Below are 27,327 nucleotides of genomic sequence, written 5' to 3'. Positions count from 1 at the left end.
CAAGATGCGTGGACTTCGACTCTTGCTGGCTCGGGCGTTTTGGGAGCTGGAGCCCGCCCAACGCCAAGTTGCCACGGTTGAGGGACGCTGCCCGAAACCTTCATCGCTGTGAGTCAAAGAACACAGATGGTGAGATCACTGGGCAAAGCAACCCGAGAGGGGCTTAATTCCAGGCGAGCATCTTCAAAAGGGAAAAGGCAGGTCTCCTTCCTGGGTGGCGGGGAGATCGAGAGGCCACCCAGCAGCTTGGCGTGTGACACTGCCCTCAGGGCCCCTTGAATTAGTTTCGCATTGTTTTTGCTGATAAAACATTTAAAGCAACCAAGTTTTTTTTTAAAAAGGAGAGAGAGAGCGCGGTTACGATCAATACACGCACCAGTGAGCGTGCACCAACCACTCAAATCTAAAATTTCCACCAAATGCGGTGGTGTGGCTTTCTGCTTCTCCCCACCTAATGACATTGGTCTACAGAACCCAAGTTCTGGAGAAGAAGGAAGCCAACAGATCTCACAATCTGAGCATCGTAGGAGAGGGCTGGGAAAGATCCACCCGCAGTGCTGGTCTAGCCGAAGGAAAGCCAAAATCCTTCTCTTGAAATTTAACAGGATAACGCAGGGGATTAAACTGGCTCAGGGTGACTCCAAATCATAGTCCTAGCCCTCAGGGACATCAACGGAAGCAGGTCAAGTTAGACAGCAGATCTGAGGAGCTGCCGAAGGACAGCATTTTGGCACTTTGACTTTTTGCCCAAGTCTTGGGCAAGCCAAGGAAGGGTTCAGAGATGGCTGAGCAGGCAGGAAATCCAACCAGGCAGAGAGAATATCTAGAGCAGAGAGAAGCAACGGTTTGAGGCCACAAGGCACATTTGGAACTTCAAAAGGGGAGGACAAAGGACGGATGGAAGACGTATCCCAAAGGCAAGCCAGCGAGTCACTTTTTTATCTGTTCGGAAGAGTTTCAAAATTAGCTGTACAACCAGCTTTGTGGTAAGAATTCCGGGTGACTGGCAATATGCTAATCACACCATCCTATCATCCCATCAGCCAGTTACAAATTAAAAGACGAAATTATACTTAATGTGAAGTCACCAAAGGGTTAGCTCCACCTCTCCTGGCTAGAAGGCGGAGCTTAAGGTTTCTTCCTGTTCGACGGAGGAACCCCCCTCTGCTTGGTCAGATGTGTTGACCAGCTAGGACTGGATCCACCCCTCCTTTATCACATATTCCATTTTAAGAACAAACCTGTAAGTCCGGTGGGAAGTAAGAGTAACCGTATGTGACAGCTCCTGTACAGCAGTAAAGTAACTCGCACCTTCAACTCCTTATCTATGTCCACTCCTAAAGAAGGTGGGACCAGAGAGGTTCTTCACGGGACGTCCATCACCAAACTTTTGCCCTTTCACCACTCTGATGCAGATGCCAAAGAGATATGATGGGGTGTTCCTTCTGAGACGTGTCGGCAGGCAGCTGACCAACCGACCAAATTGAGAAAGTCATCCAGGAGGATGATTTTGCGATTGACTTCCAGGTCTCCCTCCTCAAGCTGCCTGAAGAACTGATCCTGCAACCTGAGGCTCAGGATAGCTTTCCAACCTGGTTTGGAGAAAAACTCAGCGGAGGAGACCTCTTCTGAGGTATGGACTCTGCTGTGTCCATGCCTATAACGGCTTTTTTGACCCCCTCATCACGAGATGCCTGCCCTTGCTGCAAAAAATAGACTTTTCTTCTATTTGCTCTCCTTCCTCAAGGGTCGCTTCCTACCCCCTTTTGCCAATTTTGAGCGTTGAGGCTGTTATGGGCTTGCGGATGCTAGGACAGCTAACCCTTCCCAAATCCCATCAGATGGAACAGACAGTTTGCTCGCTGCAGCTGGTGACGCCTTGACGGCAGCTGCCTCCGCTCGCTCCCCCTTGGCTATTTCAGTGAGGGAATCCAGGAACGGGGCTCTGAGATCCACAACAGAGGAAAAAATTCCTACTGACCCCCAGGACCCTGCAGAGACACCAGCTGCTGGATTATTACGGTGCAGCTCCAGTTGAGCACCTTAGCCAATCCCCCTGGAGCATCAACGCTGAATAAACCTGGCGGAGAGGCATGGCTCGAGAGCCCAAATTCCCAGGGGTTAATCCTCTTCCCAGGCTGAATCTCTTGAGGGCTGGATCTCATGCACGGCTCCCCTCTTGCTCCCCTCTGAAAACAGGGGGTTTCCCACATAGCTGCGGACATTTGAGACTTTGAAGGCGAGGTCGTGGCGTTCACCTCGCTCTTCGGCCCCTCTGCCTTTCGGCAAATGAGGGAGCAATGGGGGCAGCAAGTCTTCTGCAGAAAGCAGTGCTGGGGTGAGGTGGGGGAATAAGGTGAGGCTCCTATGCCTTCGACGGGGAGCCGAAGCTGAGCCCTTTTCTCTAGTCCCTGAGCCCCCATGCTGAGCATCAAAAGGACGGGTCTTGCCTTGGTGGGTTCGTGACATGAAGGCCTCAGAAGCCCCTGTGCAGGTCCTCCAGGACCCCTGGCATTGCCCAGAGCCTTCCCCCACCTCCTAGGTGACTCTGCCAGAGTCAGGGTCGGCACCAAATCTCTTTTGCCCCATCCAGACCAGTCAGGGCCTCCGGTCTGGGGCAGTCATCCAACGTGTGTCTGAAACCCCATTTTTCGTTTTTGCTGCTAAGCGCTGTCCGGCCATATAAAAAAGGAACAGGGTTGGGGTTGATTGAGGCCAAGCTCAGGAAATCGTTCTGTGCGGGCAAGGACACGCCCGCCTTGGCACGCCAACCAGATGCGCTCGCGAGTCCGTGCATTAAACGCCCTAGTGGAACATCAGGTTCTGGCAAGAGGGCTCACCGCTGGGCACAGAGAGCCCCGCGCTCCTTCCTCGACCCTTTGCGCCCAGCGAGGGGCACCCCAGACGCTTCATTCCGTATTCTCCAGAAGGCAGGCCCTGCCTTTGGGGACCGCAGGGCTCCAGCTGTACCTTAAAACCAGACAGCCTCTCACGTTTCTGCTCCCTTAAAAGAAAAGCAGTCAACATGCTGACGAGAAACTGGCGGGGCTGGGCCGCGGGGTCTCTGACCGTGTTCGCTCACTTCCAAGCGCCCTCATCGAGGCCAGGATTGCGGCAAGGCGATACGGGCAGGTGTGCTGTTAAAGATTTAGTTGCTCTGCATTATTGAGCAGCCCAGAGTTGTAACGCACTGAAAGGTCTCTGTTCCAGAGTCACGGGCTGGGAATCAGGAGGACCAACCGGTCTATTATCCTGGAACGCGACGGTTGCTGGAAACAGCCACACCGTTCTCCAACTCTGCTCTGCCAGGCTGAGTTTGCAAAAAAAACCTGGCTTTAACGTACTTATCGTGCAGTATTTCCAGACCTCTGAACTGGGCCACCCTCGCCCCACAATTATGCATGGCAGAACTGAGAGCAGAGACGTAATTCGAGGCTTGAAGTCAGGAAAAGGTGAAGCGCTCACATTTGTGACACTTGAGGCTTTTGTGGCTTAGGGAGGCGCAAAACAAGCCTATTTAGTCAGTTCATATCCAAAAGAACAGAGGCTGCATGAATCCAATCAGGGAAGGAAGGCAGATTTATAAATATTTATACCCTGAAATGCATCTGTCAGTTTTCCCCTATCTTGGGCTGCAAGAACAACAACAGACAGCTGAGATGTTTTAGAAACAGGTGCTGCAGGAGCTAAAAATTCAGATCTCAGCTGCTTCGCAAGCTACGTTCTCTGGCCGCTGCGGTAGGCCGAGTTTCCCGGCGCGTAAACGCGGTGGGCAGTCGCTGCCTGCGCTCCAGCTCTTCCCAAAGATACCACTTTACAGCCCTGGCACTGGGGTCAGATTGGCACTGAATTATCACTACGCAAGCGGGCTGCTCACAGCCCTGGTAAGAAGAGAGTCTGTGTATTTGATGGAAAAGGTCAAGATGTAAAACGCCGTATTTTTATGGCGCTTAAAAGCAGCTGGCTACGGCCAGCTTCTTTCCGCTTCCCAGTTGACGGTGGTCTCCCGTGTAAGGACACACCTTGCTCAGCTTGGCGAAATCAAGATCAGCTTGGTATTTTATAAAAACACTGCTATAATGACCCCAGATTCAGCGAACAGGCGTTCCTCCCCTCTCCCACGATCAGGGGGTGAGGCAGGGATCACTGAAACGTTCTTCGCTTCAAGGGTGTCCACCTCCCCAGCCCACCAGTTGCCGTCCAGGGCTTCATAACACGTCCCGGTGCTGCAGACGACGGCTCCCCTCCCCTTCTTTTGCTAACCGTGCCTCCGTAGCACTCTGGGCCAAAGGGGGGTGGGGGGAAAAAAGAGGGTGGGCGTTACTCGTCGCTTACTTGTTTCAGGGCGTTCCCGTGCACGCTCCGCAAGACGCACCGGAAGGGCGTCGAGCGCTGGGGCGGCAAATTCCGCCTCCTCGGACTGCGTGGAGGGAGCGTCAGATTCTGCAGGAAAATCCTCTGCCATTCGCCCATCTTGGGGCCAGATGTGCCGGCACGCGTCACCTCAGCCTCAGAGCTCTCGGCCTTTAAAAACAAAATTAGGGGGGGAATTGATTAGGAGGTGTTGTCATGCCCCTCAGTCAAACATCCCCAGGACACCTTACCGTGCTTGCATCCATTTTGATTATTTTTATTAGATAGAAAGTTTAAACATAAACTTAGATATAAACACAGTTACACATTACAGTACTGGTACTTATAGAGAGAAGAAAGAAAAAAAGAGAAGAGAGAGAGAGAGAGAGAAAGAAAGAAAGAGAAAAAAAAACATGGAAAACTATTATTGTATTTGATCACTGCAGCCCGAATCACCTATGCTTCAAAATGGAAAGAAGAATATGTTCCATCGGTCGAAGAACGGACAATCCAATCTCTGGATTTAGCACAGACGGCAAGACTTACCGATCAACTAAACGACAGAAACACAGACCATTTTAAAAATGATTGGAAACCCTTTTTCCAATCCATCGAACCGACGCAAAAAGTACTAATGGATATGTAAAATGTAAATATCAATTATATTAATTACACAATTTAAATAGAAATAGAGACGTTATATTAGGGGATTAAGAAAAGACGATAATATGTTAAGAGATAAAGATCCACTGTTTAGGTAGTTGGAAATCCTGTTTTTTAACACCCCCCCTTTTTTTTCTCTCTTTTCTCTTTTTTTCTTTCTTCTCTCTATAAGTACTGGTACTGCGATGTGTAACGGTGTTTATATCTAAGTTTATGCGCTTGCATCCATTTTGGCGCAACTCATGCCAGCTGGCGAGGCGACCAGCAGGGAGGGAGGGGGAACATGGCTGGAGTGTGAATCTTCCTGTTTGGACTTCCACCAGCCAGCGCCAAGCTCGTCCACCCAAGGCCATTACAGACAACTGCTGGCTCGAGAAGGAGGGGTGCGTACCCAAGGGGGCTGGGGGGGGCGGGATTTGAACTCACCGGGAGTCTTAATGGGAAATTTCATTTGCGGCTTTTCCTCTGTACTGGCGGCTTCGCGCCGTTGAAACAGATTCCTAAGCGAAAGCTGCTGAGCCGTAATTGGGGGAGCGGGGGAGCGCTCCAGTCATCGCAGGCGTATTTATTGCTTTATTACTATCTGTCGTTCAAATTTGTCACCGCCCAGTCTCCCCCAAAAGGGGGACTCTGGGTGGTTTACAATAAAGTTAAGGCCGTAACAACAAACGTTAAAATCCCATAAAAAAATAAGAACAAAGTACAAATACAAAATAAAATATAAATATATATAGAGAGAGATATACATATACATCTTATAAGGGGAGGGAGCAACTGCATTGAGTGGTTTTTATAATGTGCTAATGGAATCATTTATAGAAATAATGTGATTTTGGTTTAATAAGTAAGGGATTGATTATGGAAAATTGTTGTATATCCCTGCTGTTAAAAGTTGGAAGCCACCTCTTTTTGTAACTTTTTTTTTTTTTAATTCTCATGTGTTTCCACACGCTTTTAGGGGTTTTTTTCTTTGTGGTTTTTTTGTTTTTCTGTAGCTTTTATCTTTGCTTGAAACTTAGTAAAATTCTTATAAAAAACAAAATGGGGAGGGGACTAGGGAGAGGTAGAGAGAAATAGAACTCAGCTCAAGAAACGATGGGAATGGGACATGGATGGTAGCCACTGGGTGGATCGAGGTGGTAGAACCTGGGAGTGAGTGAAGATCGTATTTTTTTAAATTAACCACAGGCATCTCTGTCAATTCATTACAGGTAGTCCTCGACTTACAACCACTCGTTTAACAACGGTTCGAAGTTACGACGCCACTGGGAAAAGTGACTTGCGGCCAGTCCTCGCAGTTACAACTGTCACAGCGTCCCCTCAGTCTCATGATCAAAATGCAGGCTTGGCAACTGGCATGTATTTATTACCGTTGCAGCGTCCCGGGGTCATGCTATCACCAGTAGCAACCTTCCCAGCCAGCTCCCAACAAGCAAGATCAACAGGGAACCTCGTGATTCACTTAACGTCCATGGCAAAAAAAAAGGTCATGGAATTGGGTGAGACTCACTTAATGACCACATTGCTTAGCGCGGAAGTTCCGCTCCCAACTGTGGTTGTAAGTCGAGGACTACCTGTGCACGTGCTTGAAGACTGTGGCCTGCCTACTGCTCGCTGCATTAATTTAGACTGCAATAACAGAATATATAACTTGATTACTTTCCTAATTTGGAAGATTCGTCTTCTCCCTGACAATACTGAGGATGGTTTGCACACCTGTACAAAAACCACACAGGTAGGAAGGTATCAAGATCCTTTGCGATGAATGATACAGATTAACTTACAGTAAGGATGTTTTTAAAAGAGAGTTTGCAGCTTGTAAAAAAAGAAAACCCCAGCAACTAGGCGTGTGAAAACATTTCGTTTCGAGCACCCGCTGTCCTGAAGTGTCCCACTGCAAGCACAAAACTCCGCATCAGAGCATCGGAGAAGCATGCCAACGTCAGCTTCAAGCTCGGAATATTTTCAAAGACGCTGGCGACCGCCGCACCATGAAACGTCACACGTGACACACTTTGAAACGAAACCTTTTGCACTCCCCCTCAGCAACAATGCTGGGATTTAGCATCCACCTGGATACAGAGACAGAGAGAAGGAAACGCCGAAGTGTGTGGAGGAACCCCCGGGACCTGGCACCGCTGAAAAACTGGAAATGCGGATGCGTTGAATCTGATTTCCTAAAATTCAAAATTGGCCTTCAGAGCCAGCGCCTTCTCTTTAAAATCCTTCACGATCCCTGTTGCCAGAAAGCTGATGTGAGCAGCACACCAGGAACAGGCAGAACCTCGTAGCACGGACCTTTCAGAAACAAAAATGGGCCGTTCGGAGCATTTTCAACCTCAAAATGGGTCTCTTCCCATTGCCCAGGCGCTTGAGAGCCGCAAAGGGATTGAGAGAGGACCTTGCAGAAGAGGCTTGAAGAAGCAACGACGCAGCCCCGAGGCGGAGGGAAGGGTGAGAAAGAAACTCAAGGGACGATTCTGTTGTCATACCCTAAAGTGGCATTCTTGGAAACCCCGCAGGGTCTTTCTCAGGACCTGGCCTACCTCGAAGGGCTAAGATCAACCTCGAACGCCTCTCCAGGTTACTCTTGGACCCACCTTGGACTAAAGGAAACCAAGGTGGGATAGCTTTGAGGTTTTTCTTGCACTTGCTTCAATCTCTTGATTGTGTAATTGCGTCTTCAAGTCCCTTCTTCTCAGCTCTTTCACACCTTCCCCAAAATTACCTCGAAAATCCTTTGCAAGGTGACTAAACCACCTCTAACCACCACCCCCAGCACCCTGGCTTAAGCCTCTAGAGCAGCGTTTCTCAACCTTGGCAGCTTGAAGGTGGGTGGAGTTCAACTCCCAGAATTCTCCAGCCAGCTTGCTGGCTGGAGAATTCTGGGAGTTGAAGTCCACCCACCTTCAAGCTGCCAAGGTTTTGAGAAACGCTGCTCTAGAGGTATAAAGAGTGCCAGCTTCCAAGCCAAAAACCCTCTTCAGCTTGCAGGGAAGGGGTGGTTTTTGAAGGACAGCGTCTTCCTACAAGGGTCGGTCTGACTTCAGTCCCTCACTTGGTCGCTCGCTCGGCACTACCTCTGCGATGCATGAGTGCTGGCGCACCTGCATTTTTTAAGGCCACGGTGATTCAGAGGTGTCATGCGGAGAGCTGAGGAGAAGCTGGCTTCACAACATTTATTAACCAGAGAGCACGCCCCAAAGCACAGTAAGAATAGCCCCCTGCACCGAAAATCCCCCAAAGTCAAGAATTATCCCTGATCCTCATGCACAGGGGTTGCAGGCAGACCTCACGTGTCTGCGTGGAATGAGTAAATCAGGCAGCATGTAGCAAATCGTGCCAGTTAATAAACACAGTAAGTTTTGGACCTTTGTGCGTCAGAATCTGGCTCCCATCACCCGGCACCATTTGCTATCTGAAAAACAGCCACTTCAGGGAAGCCCTTCCACCAACCCACTGCGAAAACCCGGTTTCTGATGCTCTTTTCATGTAAAGCGTGCTGGGCGCTGCCCCGTAGGGCGAGGATAAATAAGTGAAGTCGCACCAAGCGTGGGATCGAACGGGGCTGTCAGGAGAGGCGCCTGGCTTGTTCAGCACACACAGGTGTCAAGGCAGCTGCGAGACCTCCACGTGCAAGAACGTTCTCGGCCTCCCGGCACAGGGGTGGGACAGGGACTCGCTTCCAAATTGGGGAAGCCCAAGAGACCCTTGAAAGGCAGGCAGCTGGCCACGCTGCGAGTCAAAACCTCGAACACAAAGCCCCAAGACTGGACAGAAGGTAAAACGGCGAGGCTAACCAGATGCCGAGAGCCCAAACCTGGTAGGGATGCTCATTTCAAATTTTCAGCCATGGTGCCCTTTCCAGTATGACCTTCCTCCTATTTCTTCTTCCTCCATCCAGCCTTTCCTGTCCTAGCGTGAGGGTCCCAGACACAACTCTCCCCTCCTTGGGCTGCATTTTCCCAAGTTCATAAAGCACACGGCCAGAACGACCGAGGCCACCACCCGTCAGGCCCATCCCACCGTTGCAATCCGCAGCCTGCCTTTCCACCGGCACAGAACGCAGGATCCCTAGCAGCAAAATCCAGCTGTCAAATAACCAAAACTCAGCCCGTTGCACGAATGGAGTGGCCCATTATAAGTTCTGGAAGAGTCCTGAAGGTTTAGAAGGGATGCAGGAGACGGTGCGCCCTCCAAAGCTTGACCAATGGGCCTCTAAAAGAGCCCGTGTCCTTAGGAGGGCTTTTTCTGCTGATTGTAACTCCCAGACAGGCTCATGCTGAGGCAGACAGCCCTTCAGACAGCAGGCCCTAAACTCTTTAGGACTTTAAAGATTAAATCTGGGCTGCATGTGGAGAACAACCAGTGACTTGTGCAGATCCTTCAGCAAGGGGATAACGCGACTGCCGCATAATGCACAGGGAACAGCCAAGCTGGGATATTTGCAGGGCAGATCCCGAGGGAAGCATTCTGACGGGTAAAATTCGAACCAAGGTTAAGGGTCCTTTCAGGACGAGGAGGAAGGGAACGCAGACAGGGAAGGAAGAAGGCAGAAGGATGCGCCATTTCCGATCAGAGAAAGAAAAAAATTCAGCAGAGGAAGGAATAGGAAAACCAAAGCTGTTCCTTTTCTGCAGGACTTTAGGACATGCTGCTAGGCTTCGACATAGGAAAAGCAACTTTCCTTTATTGTGGGTTTTTTTTTTTTTAGTCTGTTCAATCCTGTCTGATTCTCGGAAACCGCCTGGACAAGTCCCTGCAGTTTCTTGGCAAGGTTTTTCAGAAGTGGTTTGCCATTGCCTCCTTCCTAGGGCTGAGAGAGAGTGGCTGGCCCAGGGTCACCCAACTGGCTTTGTGCCCAGGGCAGGACTAGAACTCGCAGCCTCCCAGTTCGGTGCCTTAACCACAACACCAAACCAGCACTCTACCTTTACTGGAAGTCGAAGTTTCTCTACAGGTAGCCCTGGATATATGCATTAGCAGTGTTCTTAAACTAAAGAATGAAACTTGCCTCTTTAATGTGAAGTTGCCCAAATGTGAACTAATTTTTTGAATTTCGACCTCCCAGGGAACCCCTAGGGACCTCTTGCAGAAGCCTGGTTGAGAAACCCTGGCATAGATACTAAGGCATCACGCAGTATTCAGCTGACAACAGACTATACAACACGCATGTCTGTCTTCACCCAAGGAAGGATCCCTGACTTTTAATCAGTGGATGTCAGGCTGCTGCACAATTAAACCAATATAGAGGTTTGGGCAATGCGCAATAAGGGGAAATGAGGCTGGGAGGGAAAAGGGGTGCTTTGGACTTGCACCTGCACAAGATGTGCAGGCTCATTTGTTATTTATGAACACATCTCATAATTCCTTTCCAAAAAGTGACTTGGGGCAACTGCCTATGGCTTGCTATAAAGAACTCCAAAGACTACCTTGGAGAAACTAGGCAACAGTGGGTAGCTGTTTTAAGCCCAAGACAGGAAGAAAATATTTAAAAAAAAACACCTCATACTAGCTCCATCTTAACTCTCTTAAGAGGGGGAAAAGGAAAGCGCTGTCAAATTTTCAGGGTTCTGTTATTACAGCCCAGTGTTTCTCAAACTTGGCCACTTTAAGATGGGTGGACTTCAATGCTGGCTGGGGAATTCTGGGAGTTGAAGTCCACCCATCTTAAAGTTGCTGAGGCTGAAAAGCATTGCTAGAGCCCGTATCAAGAAAGTAGAGTTCCGGCATTACCCGCGAAGTCCGTTTTCTGCCCTGGCCTACCTCGAAGGGCTGACACTTACTTCACACCACGTCACACAACCGCAATTCACTACCCACATTAGGCTGAGAGCATCTTCTTAAAACTGAGACCAGCTTCTTAAAGCTGCTCGGAGCCCTTCTGGAGTGAAGTGGCACCAGATTGAATAAAATAAATTTTAAAAAAAATTAAAAAAAAAACTAACCATGAGGGAGCCCTCTGCTTTGGACCTGCAGGAATCCCGGCACCCTGCACATGTTCACGCAACATGCAAAAGCTCACAGACAGCTCACGGGGAAAGGCACATGCTGGCACGCTCGTGGGTAACACCCCACCCCAGGTTGTCAGCGTACAAGCATTCCCTTTGCGCGGCAGACTCACATCGGTGGCATACGTAGCTCAAACGTGGCCCAGCGGGCTTCGCGAAACGCAGACTTTCCGATAAGTTCTTTAAAACGATATTGCTTCTTTCATGTTGCCTGCCCTAAGAAACAGAACAACAAAGATTTTAAAAAAAACTCAGTATTGGCAGCTCAGAAAGTTGTGAAACAGCTAATCTTCCTACTAAGCTCGACGCTAAGCTGCTTAAGGCCACCGAGGCCGGGTTTCCCTCGAAGCGACAGTTCAGCGCTAGCAGAAAGCAGTTTACCTCTTCCAGAGCACCAGTAGGGGAAGAGATGCAGAATATCGTGCGACTCTGCCTCCCACGAAGAGCCGCAGATAAATTTATGCATTCGCTGATTTTACAACAGCTGTACATCACCCCAGGACAAAAAGAACAGAATTAATCAACCGTTTTAAGGCACAGCAGCATCATGCAATCAACAGCAGCGTGATGTTACCCTGAAAATTATATTTTTGCCTGCTTTCAGGCTACTAAAACGTTACACTAAATAAAACCACCCAGTACAAAATGTTTGTAAGTTGCAAGCTAGTTCTGCTCCTCTTCTCCATTGTTGTGAAGTGCATATGGGCATATACATAATAAGGGAGCGGCTATAAAACCGGCTCACGGAGGGAATTCAGCCGAACTCAAAACCGGCTCATGCAGGGAAGTCGACCGAGTTTTATGCCCGAGTGTTAATAAGGCTGGCCGGAAGGCAGCTGGCCTCTTAAACTGGCAAACGATCCTGGGTACGTATATGTAGGCCTGTCCAAGGCAAACCAGGGTCCACTTGAGGTTCACAAGGCCTCAAAACCTTGTCTGTTAGTTCAGGAGTCAGAAAAGGATTAGGAACACAACCCTTTGACTTCTGGTATCTGCTCACACAACTCTAGAAATGTTGTATGGACACACACTGTGTGTTCACGTTACATCTAACATATACAGATATTTACATGTAAATATATACATACTGTATATTGTACAGATATACTGTGTGTACACACACACACTTATATACACACATACAAACACACACAAGGTGTACCAAAAGTAGCCCATGGACAACTTATTATATACATTACATTAAATGTTCCAATTGGTTGCCATTTTTTTCCAAACAATTCTCTGTTTGACCCATAACCTGTGAACATTCCTAAGCAGACGAACGTTTTTCTCTGGGGGGAAAAAATGTTAATTAATAAAACTTATTGTGATGGGCTTATGGGGCCTGACTTTTGGTACATCCTGTGTATCGTCTTTCGGACTGGGTGGCTGTCATAAAGCTAATCAATAATAATAAGGCTATCTTTTAATATACATACATGCAACATGTACACATTAATATTCTTCAAGATACTATATATATATATGCAATATATAAACTTATTAATATTCTTCAAAATATTATACATGCAATATATACACTTGTTAATATTCTTAGATATTACGTATATATATATTATATATATTGCATATATATGAATACACACAGCAGTATATAAATTCATTAAATTCACCCCAAAAAATAAAGGTGCCCCCCTCCACCAAGCATTGGGGGGGGACTATCCAGGAAATGCATTTCCAAACTCACCCTGGGGTTAAACCACATTGTAACCTGGTTAACCCCCATCCCGGTCATCCCCAGGCAGTTTTAGGCCTGGCCAACTTCCTTAAGGACGCCCCCAGCCTGAAACACACGAGGGGGTGCCCATTTTGGACACTCACATCCCTGGCTGCCCCCCAACAGCCTCTCCTGCCTAAAGCCCTTTTTTTAAGCCACTTTGGGGGGGGGACTCTCGTTAGGAATTTCCTTTGCCCCCCCCTCCAACTCAGCAGACCCCCGTCTGCTCTCTCCGGCCCTGGCAGGGGGAAAGAGGAGAGCGAGCACTCTGCACATGTTCAGAGGCGCTGTTTCCTCTCTCTCTCTCGGGTCTGGGGGGCGCCCCGGGGGGCAGTGGGGGAGGGGAGGCGGGGAAACGGTTCTAGAACTACCTGGAGCAACGGGGGGGCGGGGCAGGAGCCCCCCAACTCCCGCGGGGGACCCGCCAGCCAATGAACGCGCTCTCCCAAAGGGGAGGGAGCCCAGCCCGGCGGCCGCGAGCCTCCTCAGGGCGGGAACGCCGGGAGCCAATCAGCGGGCGCCGCTCCTTCCCTCCCCCAATGGGGAGAGCCGGGGAAGGGCTCCCCGATTCTCCTCCCGCCCCTCTCCCTTACCGGCCTCTCTCGCGGTCCCCTTCTTTCGGCGACCGGCCGCCATCTTGCCGGGGCCGTCCCATCGGCCCCGTGGGGGAGGCAGCGGCGAGCCCTTCCGCCTCAAAGAAGGCCTCCCGCGCGAGCGAGGCTCCTCGGGGCTCCCTCTGTGCTCCTCCGCTCGGAATGCCGTCCTCTCCGCTCCCCGCTTGGCCGCCTAGCCTTCTTCCTTCCCTCCCGCGGTGACTTTTATCTTCCTCCCCCCCCGAGTGATGGTAAATGGTTCACCCCAGCAGGCGGGGCGGCGGCGGCGGTTGTAGCATAGCGGTTGCCGGGGCAACGGAGAAAGGGGCGTGGCCCTGTGCGGGCCCGATGCCCCGCGCGCGGGAAAGGCGGAGAGGCGGCCACGTGGCCTTCGCCCGCCGCCCGTGGGCACCCCGGTGCCCGCTTGGCTCTTCCTTTTCTGGCGTGCTCAGGTGACTTGGCGCTGCCTCCCTCTCAGGAAGCTCACCGTGACAGCCATGGCTCCCTTTTGCACCCGCACAACAACCCTGCGAAGAAGGACCAGAGGTGGGATTCCATCCACAGCCAGCTGTGACCGCTTGCAAACCTTAAATTATGTTTTAGCATGTTGGACTAGGCCAGCCAGTGGTCTTTTATGCCATAAACCCTAGTTTAGCACTATTCTAGACCCTTGATTTTCAGCCTCAGCCACTTTAAGGTGGGTGGACTTCAACTCCCAGAGTTCCCCAGCCAGCTGGCTGGGGAATTCTGGGAGTTGTAGTCCACCCACCTTAAAGTGGCTGAGGCTGAAAAACACTGGACTGAGACTATGGAAATCACACCACCAAGTATGGTAAACCCTAATTTAAACAAGGATTGGACTGGGGGGGATCGGGCTTAACAAGGACTACTAACCTTGATGGCTGTTTATCATCGTGGATCAAAGGTGGCATGTTTTCGTGGCTGGGGAAGAAGGTGACGGTCCCCTCCCTGTCCGTGGTGGTCCTTGGTCAGCCTGTCCCCAATCCAGGACGCTGAACAGCCCAGCCTCAAGGCTCTGTGTAGGACTTAACTATGGCTTACTGAATAAACTGTAATTAGCTCCGCTCCTCACAGGGTCCATTCATCCAAACCAGCCACATAATCAGGGTTTAGTTGTTAAGGGGGCCGTTGTGTTCCACTAGGGTTCCTCTCAGTCAAGTCCAGAAGCTTTGATTAGGATTTTAATCCGGCAATATTAGGCTGTATGTGACTGTGGATTGCTGGTTTATTGTAAACAACAAGCTGAACCATGAAACAACCACTCAGGCCGGATTCACACCACCCCTTGAGACAAACTGCCCAGTTGCGTCTTTAGTAGGTGAAATGCAAATCGACCATGCGTCAAAGCCATGATTTGTTGCAACCAGGTTTATAGGGTAAACCTCAAACAGGTCTGCGTCTCAACCAGAGTCTACAAACCCCAGGGGATGGGATCATGCTTCAGCCCAATTCACCCCAGCCCCATGATTGGGCCACATCATACATCATTTGTGTAACACCACCAGAATGCCCATGATGCCATCATGGCTTGTACCTGACACCTAGAGTTTAAATTGTGATTTGTAGCTGATTGACCCATTGGCCAGCTTTGCAAGCTAGGGTCAAAGCTGGGCTTGCAAACAAGCTATAAAGGATCATGGCTTGCAGGACCACAGATGCCCAGGATGCCATCATGGCTTGTACCCGACACCTTGATTTTAAGCAACGGTTTGTGGCTGATTGAGTCATTGGCCAGCTTTGCAAATGGGGCAAAACCAGGCTTGTAAACAAGCCAAGAAGGATCATGGCTTGCAGGACCGCAGGTGCCCACAACGTCATCATGGCTTGCACCTGACACCTAGAGATTAAGCAACCGTTTGTGGCTGTTGACTCGTTGGCCGCCTTGGCAAACCGGAGCCAACCCGGGTTCGCAGACGGAGGCGAGGCGAGGCGAGGCGGCTCCGGCCGGGAGAGGATGCGCTTCCGAGGATGCTGCGCACCTGGGTACCAGCCCCCGGCAGGGATGCAGGCGGCGGCCGCCGTTGGCGGCGCCGCCTGCCTGTCACCGGGAGGCGCTCCCCGGCCGCCCAATCGCGGCCCCCGGCGGGTGGCAGGCGGGCGACTGACGGGCGCGGCGGGCCAATGCGCGGCGCGGAGGGGCGGGCCCTCCTCGCACGAGGGCGAAGATGGAGTGAGCGTCGCGAGCCGCTCGGTCCTGCCGCCGCCGCCGCCGCCTTCGCTGCCGCCGCCGCAGGTGCGCGCCGGGGGGGGCGGGGGGCGGCCGCCGCGGCCCGTGCATGGGGGGGCGCCCTTTGGGGGGCGCGGGGGGGCCCTGCGCTGGAGCAGGAAGTGGCGGGGGCTGCGGGGGGGCGCGGAGGGGGCCCGCGACTGCAGCAGCCGGCCCCTCGCGGGCGATGCGGCCGGCGCGGGAGGCGGGGGCCGAATAACCGCTGGCCCGCCTGCCGCCGCATCCCCGCTGCAGACGCTGCAGAGGCCCCAGGGAGCCCGCGGCTGCCCCCCCCCCCAGCTGCATTGCCCGCCTCTGCAGCGGCGGCACCCGCTTAATGCAGAATGCAGCCAGGAGGCGGCTGGCCCCCCTCCCTGGCCAGGAGGATCCTCAGACCGCCCCCTCAGCTGCGAAGGGGGGCCCACTCCCCTCCCCTTCTGCAAAGCTGGGGCGGTGGGGTGGGAAGTTGCTGGCTGGCCCTTTGGGGGGGCGCAGGAGCAAAGGCCCTCCGCGTTGACCCGCTGGCAGGGACTGCTGGGGAAAGCAGCACGGAGGGGACCCTCCCTGTCAATGCACAGAGGGTGATTTGGGGGGGGGCGGCCTGCCAGCCCTGCGCATTTGCTGCCGCGCTCCCGGCTGTTGCATCAAATCGACCACCAACTGTTGGTCAATCCAGAGCCTTTGTTGAAAGCGGGGCTGAGTGTGGTTTCAGGGTGCTGGGGGGGGGCATTGGAGGGTGGATATTGGTGCAAAGGGGAGGAAGTTGAGGGTGCTGCCTCGCCCCTGCGATGTTTGGAAATCGGGGGTGTTCCCTTTCGAGAGGGAGGGAGGGGAAGATCCCTTCCTGCCCGTATTTGATCAGCATGTTGTGAAAATGTTTGGGGCAGTGACTTTATTATTGCATGGCCCTGATGAGGCTGGCCTGCAGCCTGACACACGGGTGTGTGTGCGCAAACAAAATGCCCCTCTTCCCTTTCTTTCACTGCTGCCCTCTCTAAATTTTTCCCAAGGGGGGGGGGATGCAGCATTTTGAATGTTCCAGTCCATCTAACTGATGCAGAGGAACCCCCCCACACCTTTTTTGGATGTTGTAAGAGGGAAATGCAGCCGCATTTTGTGGTCCTGCTCCTGCGATGGGTGATCTCATCTCTGGAAATCAGTGCAAGTCATTCCTGGTCACCTGGAAACCTCCGGATGGCCTTTCTTTCTGTACTTTTGACTGCCCCCGGGTGCCAAAACAGTCCCAAAGTTTTACCTGCCCCACCGTTTTTGCGCAAGAATCTTTACAGTATTTAACAGTTCCCCGTGATGTACGATTAGTGTTTTCTGGTCCCTGCCCCACAGAACTTACAATCAGCCTCCCCAGAGCAGGAAGGGAGCAGAAGAAGCTGGCATAAACCTTTGAAACTTCGGTGTGTTGTGTCAACAATAATCTATAACTAGAGTTCTCTCTCTGTTTTTTAAGGAACCATAGATCACAGCTCTAATACCTCCGGCACTCATTACCTAGCAGCAGCAATTAATAAATTTTCTTAATGATCACTATCAAGCCAATGAAAAGCAGGCTCGGGCAGACAAGGCCCTGATTAAAAGCAGCCGGTGAGATTCCAGCCCTTTGCTCAGTCAGAACTGGCTAATAATAAACAAGTATCAACGATATTTCCAAGGGAAGGATTCTTCACACGGGGCCACCGCTTAAGGCTTCCATCAGTAGCATAAGAGCCCAGGAGATGTGCAAGGAGGTCCTTCAGACAACGAAACCTAGAAACAGCCCTTCTTCATCTCTTCCAGAGGTGCTGGTCCTAGCGTTGTGCAGCAAGGGAGAAAAATTGTGGTTATGCAGCTGCCCTCCCATTTGAAGGCAAATAGAACCCCGTTCCAGCTACTGAAGCTCTGTATAAATCAATATTTCTCATCCCTGGCAACCTGCAGATGTGTGGACCCCAGCCAGCATGAGGAATTCTGGGAGTTGAAGTCCACACATCTCCAAATGGCCAAGACTGAGAAATGCCAGGCTAAGTTATTGCTCTGCCTAGTCTCCTAGGGCGAGTAACAGCAGCCTCCAGGTGACCACCAGCAAAAGCCTTCCTATAAGATACCTTTGCAAATTAAAATGCAGGCTTCCTTCTTCCCCCACCCCGCCACCTCCTTTTGGGGAGGGTTGGTGTTTGCACTCAACTTCCTGCCTGGTACATTCAAATATTAACTTCAGCACCATCCAACTTTGCTAACACTTGGCAGGAAGTGACTAGCTTAGCCGTTCCTGGCTGGCACCACCCACGTCCGTTGGATGTGGCTGCCACAGCTGTGGGAGCCCTCCGAGCATCGTTTGAGTAATTTCATTTCTGTGTCACGCAAGAGACAGTTGGACAGGTCTCGGCCGGGTGCTTTTTAGAAGAAGAAAAAGGCTTCTGACCGCACGCCAGGCTTTAATTCCACTCGGTAGGGACCTCTGGTCTTCAGGATGCGCTGCTTGGAGTAATTTTTTTTATTTTTAATCCATTCATTGATATATCAGATTTGTTCCCCGCCCCCCTCAGGAGAATTTCTTGTAATGTAGCGCGTGTCAGTTGTCTAACAGCCTTGCGGAGATCAACATGAGAAGCGTGCGTCCGTTTCTGCTTTGGGCTCTGATAAAGCACTCAGCAGTTGGCAAAACAGGGGGTTCAGTTTTATTTTTTATTTCTTTTGTACACGGGTGCACACGCCTCGTCTGGAACATAAATCTGGACTTCAGGACACCCGTGTGCTCATGCACCACATCTTCAGACTCTGTCTCACCCGCACAGTAAATCTTAGACGTGTGTTTCAGGATTTTAGCCTCTTCTAAAACAGCTCTGATGGCATCCAGCAAGGCTCTGTTTGAGAAAGCGTGCGTTTTGTCCTTAAAACCTTTGGGATTTCCCCCTTCTTCATTCATTCCCACCCCCCGTAGGTCTGGGACCCCTGAACCGCAACGCATCTGTTCCCAAACCTTTTCAAAGAGTTGGAAACACCCCTTCTTTTACTCTGTCATTAAGTATTTATTTCAATTATGCCTGCTTAAAAGTCTATTTTACCCGCCCACCCCTTTTCTGGTGTATTCCCAAGTTTGAATACCAGCAACCAGGTTCGGGCCCTTTGATAATCCCTAATTGGCAAGCTAAAATTGAGTTTGCCTAACAAACCATGGTTTGTCTTGGACTATACTGGCAGGTTTGAACAGTATTATGTTGGTTTGGTTGGTTTAGAAGCCATAGCTTATGCTACGTCTTATGGCACAAACACAGATCATGCGTAGATTCTCTCGGATGAGAAAATATGCATGCTCAACTTGGATGTGGTTTGTTTAGTTTTGAGGCGCAACGCATAATCGCCCTGTTGCAGACGGGAATCCTCTGTTACTTGTGATCCAAGACACTGTGGCTTCTTCGGCACACTGGTTGAAACAAACTCTAGCCTTGTGTGATGGTTAAGCTGGATTAAACTTTAAATTGGTGTGTTTTACTCCCACCAGGATCCCGGAACCCATTTGACAAACTGATTTTCAAGCCCCCCCCCCCCGCCCCGTCGTAATGTGCGGTTTGTTTGCAGTGATGCCAGCCCGCCCGATTGTGGCTTATTCAGTAACCTACGCTCAAGCATGGTGTGTGAAGCCAGGCACCAAATCATGACCGGGGTAATATGGATCCAGTCCAGAATAAATATTTTAGTCATTGCAAATCAATAACTACAGCAAGTGGAAAAGCCTTTGCTAATGAACAGAGAACAGGCATTAAAGGCTTTTTGTATGACTTGTTGCCAAGAAATAGGGCTGTGTTCACCCATAATGCTAGGCCAGGATTTTTCACCAGAGACTGTTGAATAAACCATGGCAGCCCAGGTCCCTCCTCAGTCAAAACCAGAGAAACAACATTAGAAGTGTAGAACAGAAGAGTCGGGGGGGTCCCTGGAGATGATCTAGTCAACCTCCCATCCAATGCAGGAATCCAGATACTGTAAAAAGCATAAATATGGGGAGGGACCTCGGGCGTCATCTAGTCCAACCCTCTGCCCAGCACGGGAATTCAAATCCAAGCACAGACTCCTAAAATGGAAGGGATTAGAAGGGGTCTTCAAGACCATCTAGTCCAGCCTCCTGCCCACTACAGAAATCCAAATCACAGCCTGGAATCCTAGACCATAATGGTGGGAAGCTACCTCGGAGATCATCTAGCCCAACCTCCGGCAGCACTATTTGTAGTGCTTGGGACAAGGACTACAGTAAACCATGGTTTGCAATAAACCATAGTTTGTTTCCAGGTGGAAACAATAGAATAAGCCATCGCTGAACATAATGGTGGGAAGTTGAGTTGACTGAGCCCAGTAAGGCACGGGCTGGAAAGCAGAATGGCTGGCTGGGGAATTCTGGGAGATGAAGTCTACACGTCTTAAAGTGGCCACAGTTGAGAAACGCTGGTCCAGAGTAACACAACCATATTGGGGTTTTCAGTGCTAATCTAGAGGCCCTTTTCAGCATGTGCAAATGCCAGATTCCTCAGCCTGGTCCTCTCCTGAGGAAGAGGGCCCCAGCTCACCTACCTCGCAGGGCTGTTTTGTGGGGGGAAAATGGAGGCAGGAGAGCAATATGAGTTCCAGGAGGAAAGGCGGGTGGTAAGCCAGGATCCAAGTTCCATCCTCAGAACTCAAGAATCCTTCTCAGAAGCTTTGAAAAGCAGCTGTCAATCAGTCTTACTCCACCAGGACTAGAAGCTTGTTTTATCTTGAGGTGAAGCAGAGCCAGTGGGAGAGCAGATTTTCTTAAGCAGGAAATCAAGTGTAACTTTTTCCCGAGTGTATAAAATCATGTAGCATTTTTGCACACTTGCATAGCCACTTTATGATTTTTGTTTTTTTGTTTCCCCATAGGGCTGTTTTTTCAATTATAAACCACTTCGTTCTTATTACGGGTGAGAAAAAGCGAAGCCGGGTGGGCCGCATTCCACATCTGCTGAAGCCGCTGTCCCGCTGGGAACTAAATTATTATAAAAATAATAAAGGCGGGATTAAAAAATCTAAAAAAAACTTAACTCCCCAGCCCAATTCAGAGGTTTGCTGCTGACCTATTTATCCCTAAACAGCCCGCAAGCAGGACACCTGACGGGCAGGGCTGCAGAGTGCCACTTTGCAGCCGGGCAGTCCCCTTAAATTCATTTCATTGTGGGGGTTTTTTTTTTAATTGCAAACTTCTGCAATGCGTCGTTGCATGACCGGGAAACCCAGGATGTAAAATAATCTGGAAATCTCCCACGGAGCCTGAGAAGGCTTGTCCTGGGTGGCAGGTGGCGGGGCAGGGGTGCAGCTCCAGCAAAAGGAAACAAGGGGGGAGAATCCCATTTAATTCTGTTGCTTTTTCAAAAATGTAACATCTGGTGCAAGAAGGTACCTTGGGCAGCTGGTGGCTAAAAAGTCAGGAGTGAGTCTCCGTCTTTCCGCAGCATCAAAGTTGATCCACCTTTTGCCAGCAGGCAGCAGCTGGTCTGATTAAACTGCCTTTTAATTGTGGGAATGAGACCCACAGGTTTGGGCACCCTGGAGGCAAACTAGCCTCTTCTTTTCCAAAAAACAGAGTGTGGGTGCTCCTGTTTTTCCAAGTCCATTTTTAAAAAAACTTTTGCAGTCTCGACAAATTTCTGTTCAGTTCTTTCCTTTGCAATGGGGAAACCCCAAATGGTTTTTGCTGGCTCTGTTGGCAAAATTCCACCCTCTCCATCGTTAACGTTTTTCCTCGGGGGTTACGATGCCCGTTCCAAAAGGCATTTCAAGTCTTATAACGTGAAATAATACAGTTGGTACAGAATTTGGCGACACGGGCAGTTAAGGGTGTCTATTTTTTGGCAGGTGTGTCATCACTGCTCCATGAGCTGCATTGTTTATATTTTTTAAAATCTTTTTTCATATATATATATTTATATTTATATATTGTTAGCTGCCCTGAGCCATATACTGTATTTGAGATGAGCAGCTGTATAAATCTGTGAAATAAATCAGTCTTTGTTCCCCCACGAGAACAAGCAAGAATTATCTAATCTCCCACCCAGCGCCTGCTCCCTTATCACTCCTCCAAATTTGGTCACCTAGTCAAGTTTTTCATCTACCTCATTCCATAGGATTCTAAACATTTCAAACGGACACTGAGCACCTGGATCACTCTGTATGATTTTGAAACTCCCAGCATGGCCAGGCCTGGTTTGTGCTTGGATGGGAGACCACTGGGAAATCTAGGCCAGGTTGGGAAGTCAAACATCTCAGAAGAGGCCAAGAGGAAACCACTTTCAAATCGTTGCTCAGACAGTTTCTGAAGCCACCAAAAGTCACACCCGCTAGAAAGCGACTTTAACTTCACCTCCAGGTCTTGTGGATTGATCCGATGCAGAGGAAGGAGCTGAACTTATCTCTCTTGTCTTTTTAAATAATTTTTATTGAAGAATTTTTTACGAAGTTAAAATATAGACACAAAACAATATAAAGGAAGAGTTTAAAAAGAGGAAAGGTGAAGTGTGTTAAAGCAAAAAATAACAAAACATAGGGATAGTTAGGGAAGCAATTTCCAATCTTCACAGCAGTTATAGACATACAGGTAGTCCTCGCTTAATGACCACAATTGGGGCCAGAATAAGCGAAGCGGTCATTAAGTGAATCCGACCCAATTTTATGACCTTTTTGGTAGCAGTTGTTAAATGAATCACCGCAGGCATTAAGCAGACCATGTGGTTATTAAGCGAATCGCATAGTTCCCCATTGATTTTGCTTGCCAGAAGCCGGCCAGGAAGGTCAAAAATGGTGACCACAGGATGCTGCAACAGTTGTATGAGGATCCAACCTGATTTCATGACCTTTTCTGCATGGTGGTTAAGCGACTCACCATGGGCATTAAGCAAGCCATGTGGTCATTAAGTGAATCCCATGGTTCCCATTGTTTTTGTTTGTCAGAAAGGCTGAAAATGGCGATCACGTGACCATGGGATGCTGTGGCGGTCATAAATGCAAACTGGTTGCCAAGCGTCCAAATTGTGATCACGTCACCGTGGGGAAGCTGTGATGGTCGTAAGTGTGAGGACCAGCCGTAAGTTGGTTTTTTCAGCACCGTCGTAAGTCCAAACCATCACTAAACGAATGGTTGTTAAGCGCGGACTACCTGTATGTAAAAACATTCCTCCCCTTCAAAATTATGTAACATGCTTCCCTTCTCCCCATATTCTACCCTTATTAATCAGTAAATCCAGAAGTCACCATTTTTATCCGTTTTCAGCAAAAACGGATTTTATATAAGTACAGGAAATTGCAAATTTCAGACATCCATTCCCCATTGCAGGTATTCCTCTCTGATTCCATCTTTCTGCATCAAATAACCTCGCTCCCATCACCATATACGTAAAATCAATCGCCCATAAGTCTTTTTCTAATTGACTAGCTGCAAGTCCCAATAGAAAAAGTTCTGGTTTCATCTGGATGTTGATTTTTAAAATTCCCTGGGAGCTGTACAGTTCTATACCTTGTCCCCGGCCAACCAAATCTGCATTTCTGGGCTTTTCAGCTGTTTTTTTTTTTTCCCCTGCAAAGTGGAAAAACCATAAATAGCTCAGTTGATAGCATCGATTTTCGGAGTTCTGACTCGGCAAAGGCCGGGACTGTGCCCAAGAAGCCGGATTGGGGAGCGCAAAGAACGCAGACATGAATGTTTGCTGGGCGGGGAAAAAAAGAAAGAAACGGACTTTTTTTTCTTATTCTCCTTCCATCTCGGTTTTACACCCCCAACTTCTGGGGCTCCGGTGTCGGGCACATCTAAATTAATCTTTTCATTCATTCATTCATTCATTCATTCATGAATCCTTGTGGCAGCTGGTGGTTTAAACCCTGAGACGGGTGCACTCCGGTAGAGGTAAAATTGGAGCATTGCTGCAGATGGGACAGGGACGTTTTTCTGCTAGGACCACAGAATGGAGGGGACTTTAGAGATCATCTAGTCCACCCCCCACAGGAAGCCCTTTCTACAGCGCACCTGACAGATGGCCACAAGCATGGTTTCACAAGCTTCAGGAAGGGAGTACAGGTAGTCCTTGCTTAACAACCATTCGTTTAGTGATGGTTTGGACTTACAGCAGTGCTGCAAAAACTGACTTATGACCGGTCCTCACACTTATGACCATCACAGCGGTCACGTGATCACAGTTTGGGCGCTCGGCACCCGGTTTGCATTTATGACCATCTCAGCATCACCTGATCGCCGTTTTTGACCTTCCTGGCCTGCTTCTGGCAAGCAAAATCAACGGGGAACCGTGTAATTCACTTGACAATCATGTGGTTTGCTTAACGACTGCTGCCAAAAAGGTTGTAAAATTGGGACGGATTCGCTTAATGACCACTTCGCTTAGTGACCAAAATTCTGGTCCGATTGTGGTCGTTAAGTGAGGACTACCTCTATCCTCATTATCTCTCCCCATTATGAATTTTTCACCAACATCTATGTTATAAGTGGGTCAGATTGGGAGCATAGAGCTGGGCTGCATGAACCCAGGACACTTAATTGTATTTTATTGGAATCCGGCCCATCATTCTTGCGTTGATCATCTTTATTTATCAGCAGCGGAATGGTGATGATTTATTCATTGGCGGTTGCAGTGCTCGATTGTCGCGGCATTTTGACCGTCGGCTGTCTCTCCGTTTTGTACCGTATTGGTAAAGTCGAGGCTTAATTTAGGCACTGATGTCTTCCCCCGTGGAAAAGCGTAGAAAGATATTGGCAGTAAATAAGCGCAAGGCTGGGATGTGCAGCGTAAGCACGTGGGCAGGATGGGGGCTCCCCTCGTTTCCAAGGGCGGGGTGGAGTTTAGCACAAGTTTTGTGAGGTTTTTTTCAGTTGTGTTGGGACTTCTTTTATTCCTTCCGCGTTGCACTGCGAAAGAGGATGAAATTACTCTCGGTTTTCAGCGGTCCTTCGTTGGATGAAGGACAAAGCAAAGATGGCACAGACAGCATTTCCTTCATTGGCAGCATCCCCTTTTTCATAAAACACTGCAAATCAGGGGAAGCTATCTAGCTTGCCCCTGAAACTCCCTCGAGTCAGTAGAAACTTCCATGTGGTTTTCTGGGCAGCAATATAAGAATGACATTTGCAAAATCCCTACCTTAACTATGCCATCACCATCACCATTCATGTCGTCGTTAATATTGGCTATCAAGGTTTAAATCTCATTTACCGCTTTGCCTCTCTTCCTTGTGAACCTGTCAACTTCTGGCCAGCGCAATAGCGACTTTTTACCATGTTTCGCCCCAAAGGAATTGTTTTATTCCATTATAAGATGCAAATAGTTCATTATAAAGAACAGATATTCATTGGGCACCCTGGCATTGATATAGTACAAAGTAGAAATGGTTAAGGCTACGTGAGTTGATAAGTTGATAAGAAGAAAAAACTTTATGGCAATGTTGCATATAAAATAATTTTAAAAGGTTAAGAATATAAGGTTGCATGAATTATACAATTAAAGCTGAGTGTAGCATTGATAGACAATTACAAAATGCATTGAATTATGTCATAATATAAAAAGGATTTCCACCTAGAGCTTAATGCTTAATCCTAAGGTCTCTGCTAATGTTAAAAAGAAAAACAAAAGAAAAACCTATTACCAATGCCATAATGACCTTTTACCATAGTTGCGGCCAAGCCTTGCGAGTCTGCCTAGCTCTATTCTCGTTGAACATCCAGAGTGACAAGACCCCGTGAGCGCTGCCTAGCGCATGAAAAATCCCATCCAGCTGCTTGGAGATATTAATTGGCTTATGGAAGGCTGCAGGGTCCCCTTTCTTGATTTAAATCCAAACCATGCCCATCTGTATCAGGATATCTGAATGGTGGGTGCAACTCACTCCCTCTCCTTTGTTCTCCTTTTTGAGAATGTGCATGCTGATTTTTGGCACCAAGTAAGTAGCCATCCAGGAGAGAGCAAGCTTCCAAGGGATTCAAACCCATCCTCGTGGTCTGGAGGGATGGATGTGGGAAAGACCTTGGGAGACGGGCGAAGAGATGCTACCTAGGGAACGGTTAGATAAGAGACAGCTGAGCCCGCAACTGGATAATGGGCAGGGCAAGAGACTCAGAAGGGACCTCCCTAACTTCTCAGGCTGTAAAGGAGACGGCAGGAGAATTGTACTTTCAGATTTGCAAGATTCTGTCAATGTAGCTTTACAATAAATAAAGTAGTATTAGCTCACCTGGTTGTATATGTCTGGCCTACCTGGTAAGGCTGACATACCCTTTCCGAGAGTCAGCGTTGAAAGGGAACAGTTAGATAAGAGACAGCTGAGCCCTCAGCTGCATAACGGGTGGAGAAAGAGGCTCAGAAGGGACCCTCCCTAGTTTCTCGGGCTGTAAAAGAGATAGGGAGAGATTTGTCCTTTCAGCCTTGCAAGATTGATGTCAGCCTTCCCAGGTAGACCAGCCAGAAAAGACGACCAGATGAACTAATTCCACTTTACTGCAAGGCTACATTAACAGAATCTTGCAAGGCTGAAAGGACAAATCTCTTTTATAGCCCGAAATGGCAGGAAACAAATCTGAGCGGCCTCTCAGATCTAGACAGGATACTCATGCCCCCTTAAAATTGGCTGTCCCCCCGCAACCCTCCAAGGAGTTTAGCTGCCAAGATGCCGTTTCATAAGCGGCTGTCGCGCTGGAGAGGGGGAAATGCACCATTTTGAGATCCGGAGATTCCCCGGGGTAAAATTACAAGCATGTTGCTGAGTAATGCAGGATCTACAGGAATTTCAGAGATTGTCCAATATGTCACGCAGGTGTCGGAGATCCGGGTGGGTGGGTGGGAACGAAAATGTAAAAGAAACGTAAGAAAAGCTGTTGGTTAGAAGCGCCGCTTGGCCAGAAGGAAAACTTCAGGCGGATTTTTGAGCCAAGTTAGAAGCACAGGACAGGGCCTTGAAGCAAATCATATCCTAGGTCAGCCTGTTTGCATTGTCTTCTCACTTTGGGTACCCTCCAGGTGGGTCTGGACTACAATTCCCAGCATGCCCAACCATTTGATTGCTGTAGGGCAGCTACACAGAGCGGTGTTACTCCAGGGCTACCGTGAGCGTCTTTTGTTTAAAATATTTCCACCCCACCATCCCACAAGCAGAGCCCCAGGAGGCTAGAAATAAAAATTAAACTTTAAGATGGGTGGACTTCAGCTCCCAGAATTCCCCAGCCAGCATGGCTGGCTGGGGAATTCTGGGAGTTGAAGTCCACCCATCTTAAACATTGCCAAGTTTGAAATACACTGATTTGGAACAACGAATTGTTTTCATTCCTTCCAGTTTCTTATCATAGGAGAGGGGGGGATTCACACTTCCAGCTCTTTCAAACTCCTTCTGGGCAAGCTGGGGGTCTGTAAATGCTTTTTGGATCCAACTCGAGTACCCCTTTTTCCAATGATCCAGTTTTATTCAAATGCATGCACTTACAGATGCACCAGCTGTACTGGTGTGGGATTTACATTGGGGTAAGGTGGGGGGGGGAGAAGGAGGGGAAGAGAGGTCGGGGATGCAGATAATCCGCCCCTTTCCCCCCATCATGAAAGAACGCCAGCCGCTGCTGAGTATCCAATGCAAACCCGTTCCTAGCGAAATCCATCATTGCAACTTTTTCTCTTCTGCGAGCGATGCAGCAGGCTGGACTTTTCCACGGGAAGCCTAGCCCCCACCGGTCTCTTGTTTTGGTAACAAACGGAT

The 27,327-nt window shown here is 49.3% G+C and overlaps 2 protein-coding genes across 3 annotated transcripts in view; one reads left to right on the top strand and one right to left on the bottom strand.

The window, feature by feature from the left end:
* NPHP4 (nephrocystin 4) overlaps positions 1-4,474 on the bottom strand; it is an 87,758-nt gene extending 83,284 nt beyond the window's left edge. Inside the window, exon 1 of the mRNA XM_063317712.1 lies at positions 4,336-4,474. Coding sequence (XP_063173782.1) covers positions 4,336-4,473 — 138 coding nt within the window. The 5' untranslated portion in view covers position 4,474. The remainder of the gene's footprint in view (positions 1-4,335) is intronic.
* Positions 4,475-15,536: 11,062 nt separating this feature from the next.
* The window catches only part of KCNAB2 (potassium voltage-gated channel subfamily A regulatory beta subunit 2), a 64,520-nt gene continuing 52,729 nt past the window's right edge, over positions 15,537-27,327 (top strand). For both annotated transcript variants that reach the window (XM_063317721.1, XM_063317719.1), the window contains exon 1: positions 15,537-15,612. The gene's annotated coding sequence lies outside the window, so the exon portion shown is untranslated. The remainder of the gene's footprint in view (positions 15,613-27,327) is intronic.

Source organism: Candoia aspera, chromosome 18, assembly GCF_035149785.1.
Source record: "Candoia aspera isolate rCanAsp1 chromosome 18, rCanAsp1.hap2, whole genome shotgun sequence".
Classification (NCBI taxonomy): Eukaryota; Metazoa; Chordata; class Lepidosauria; order Squamata; family Boidae; genus Candoia; species Candoia aspera.
This window is presented reverse-complemented; position numbering and strand designations above follow the sequence as displayed.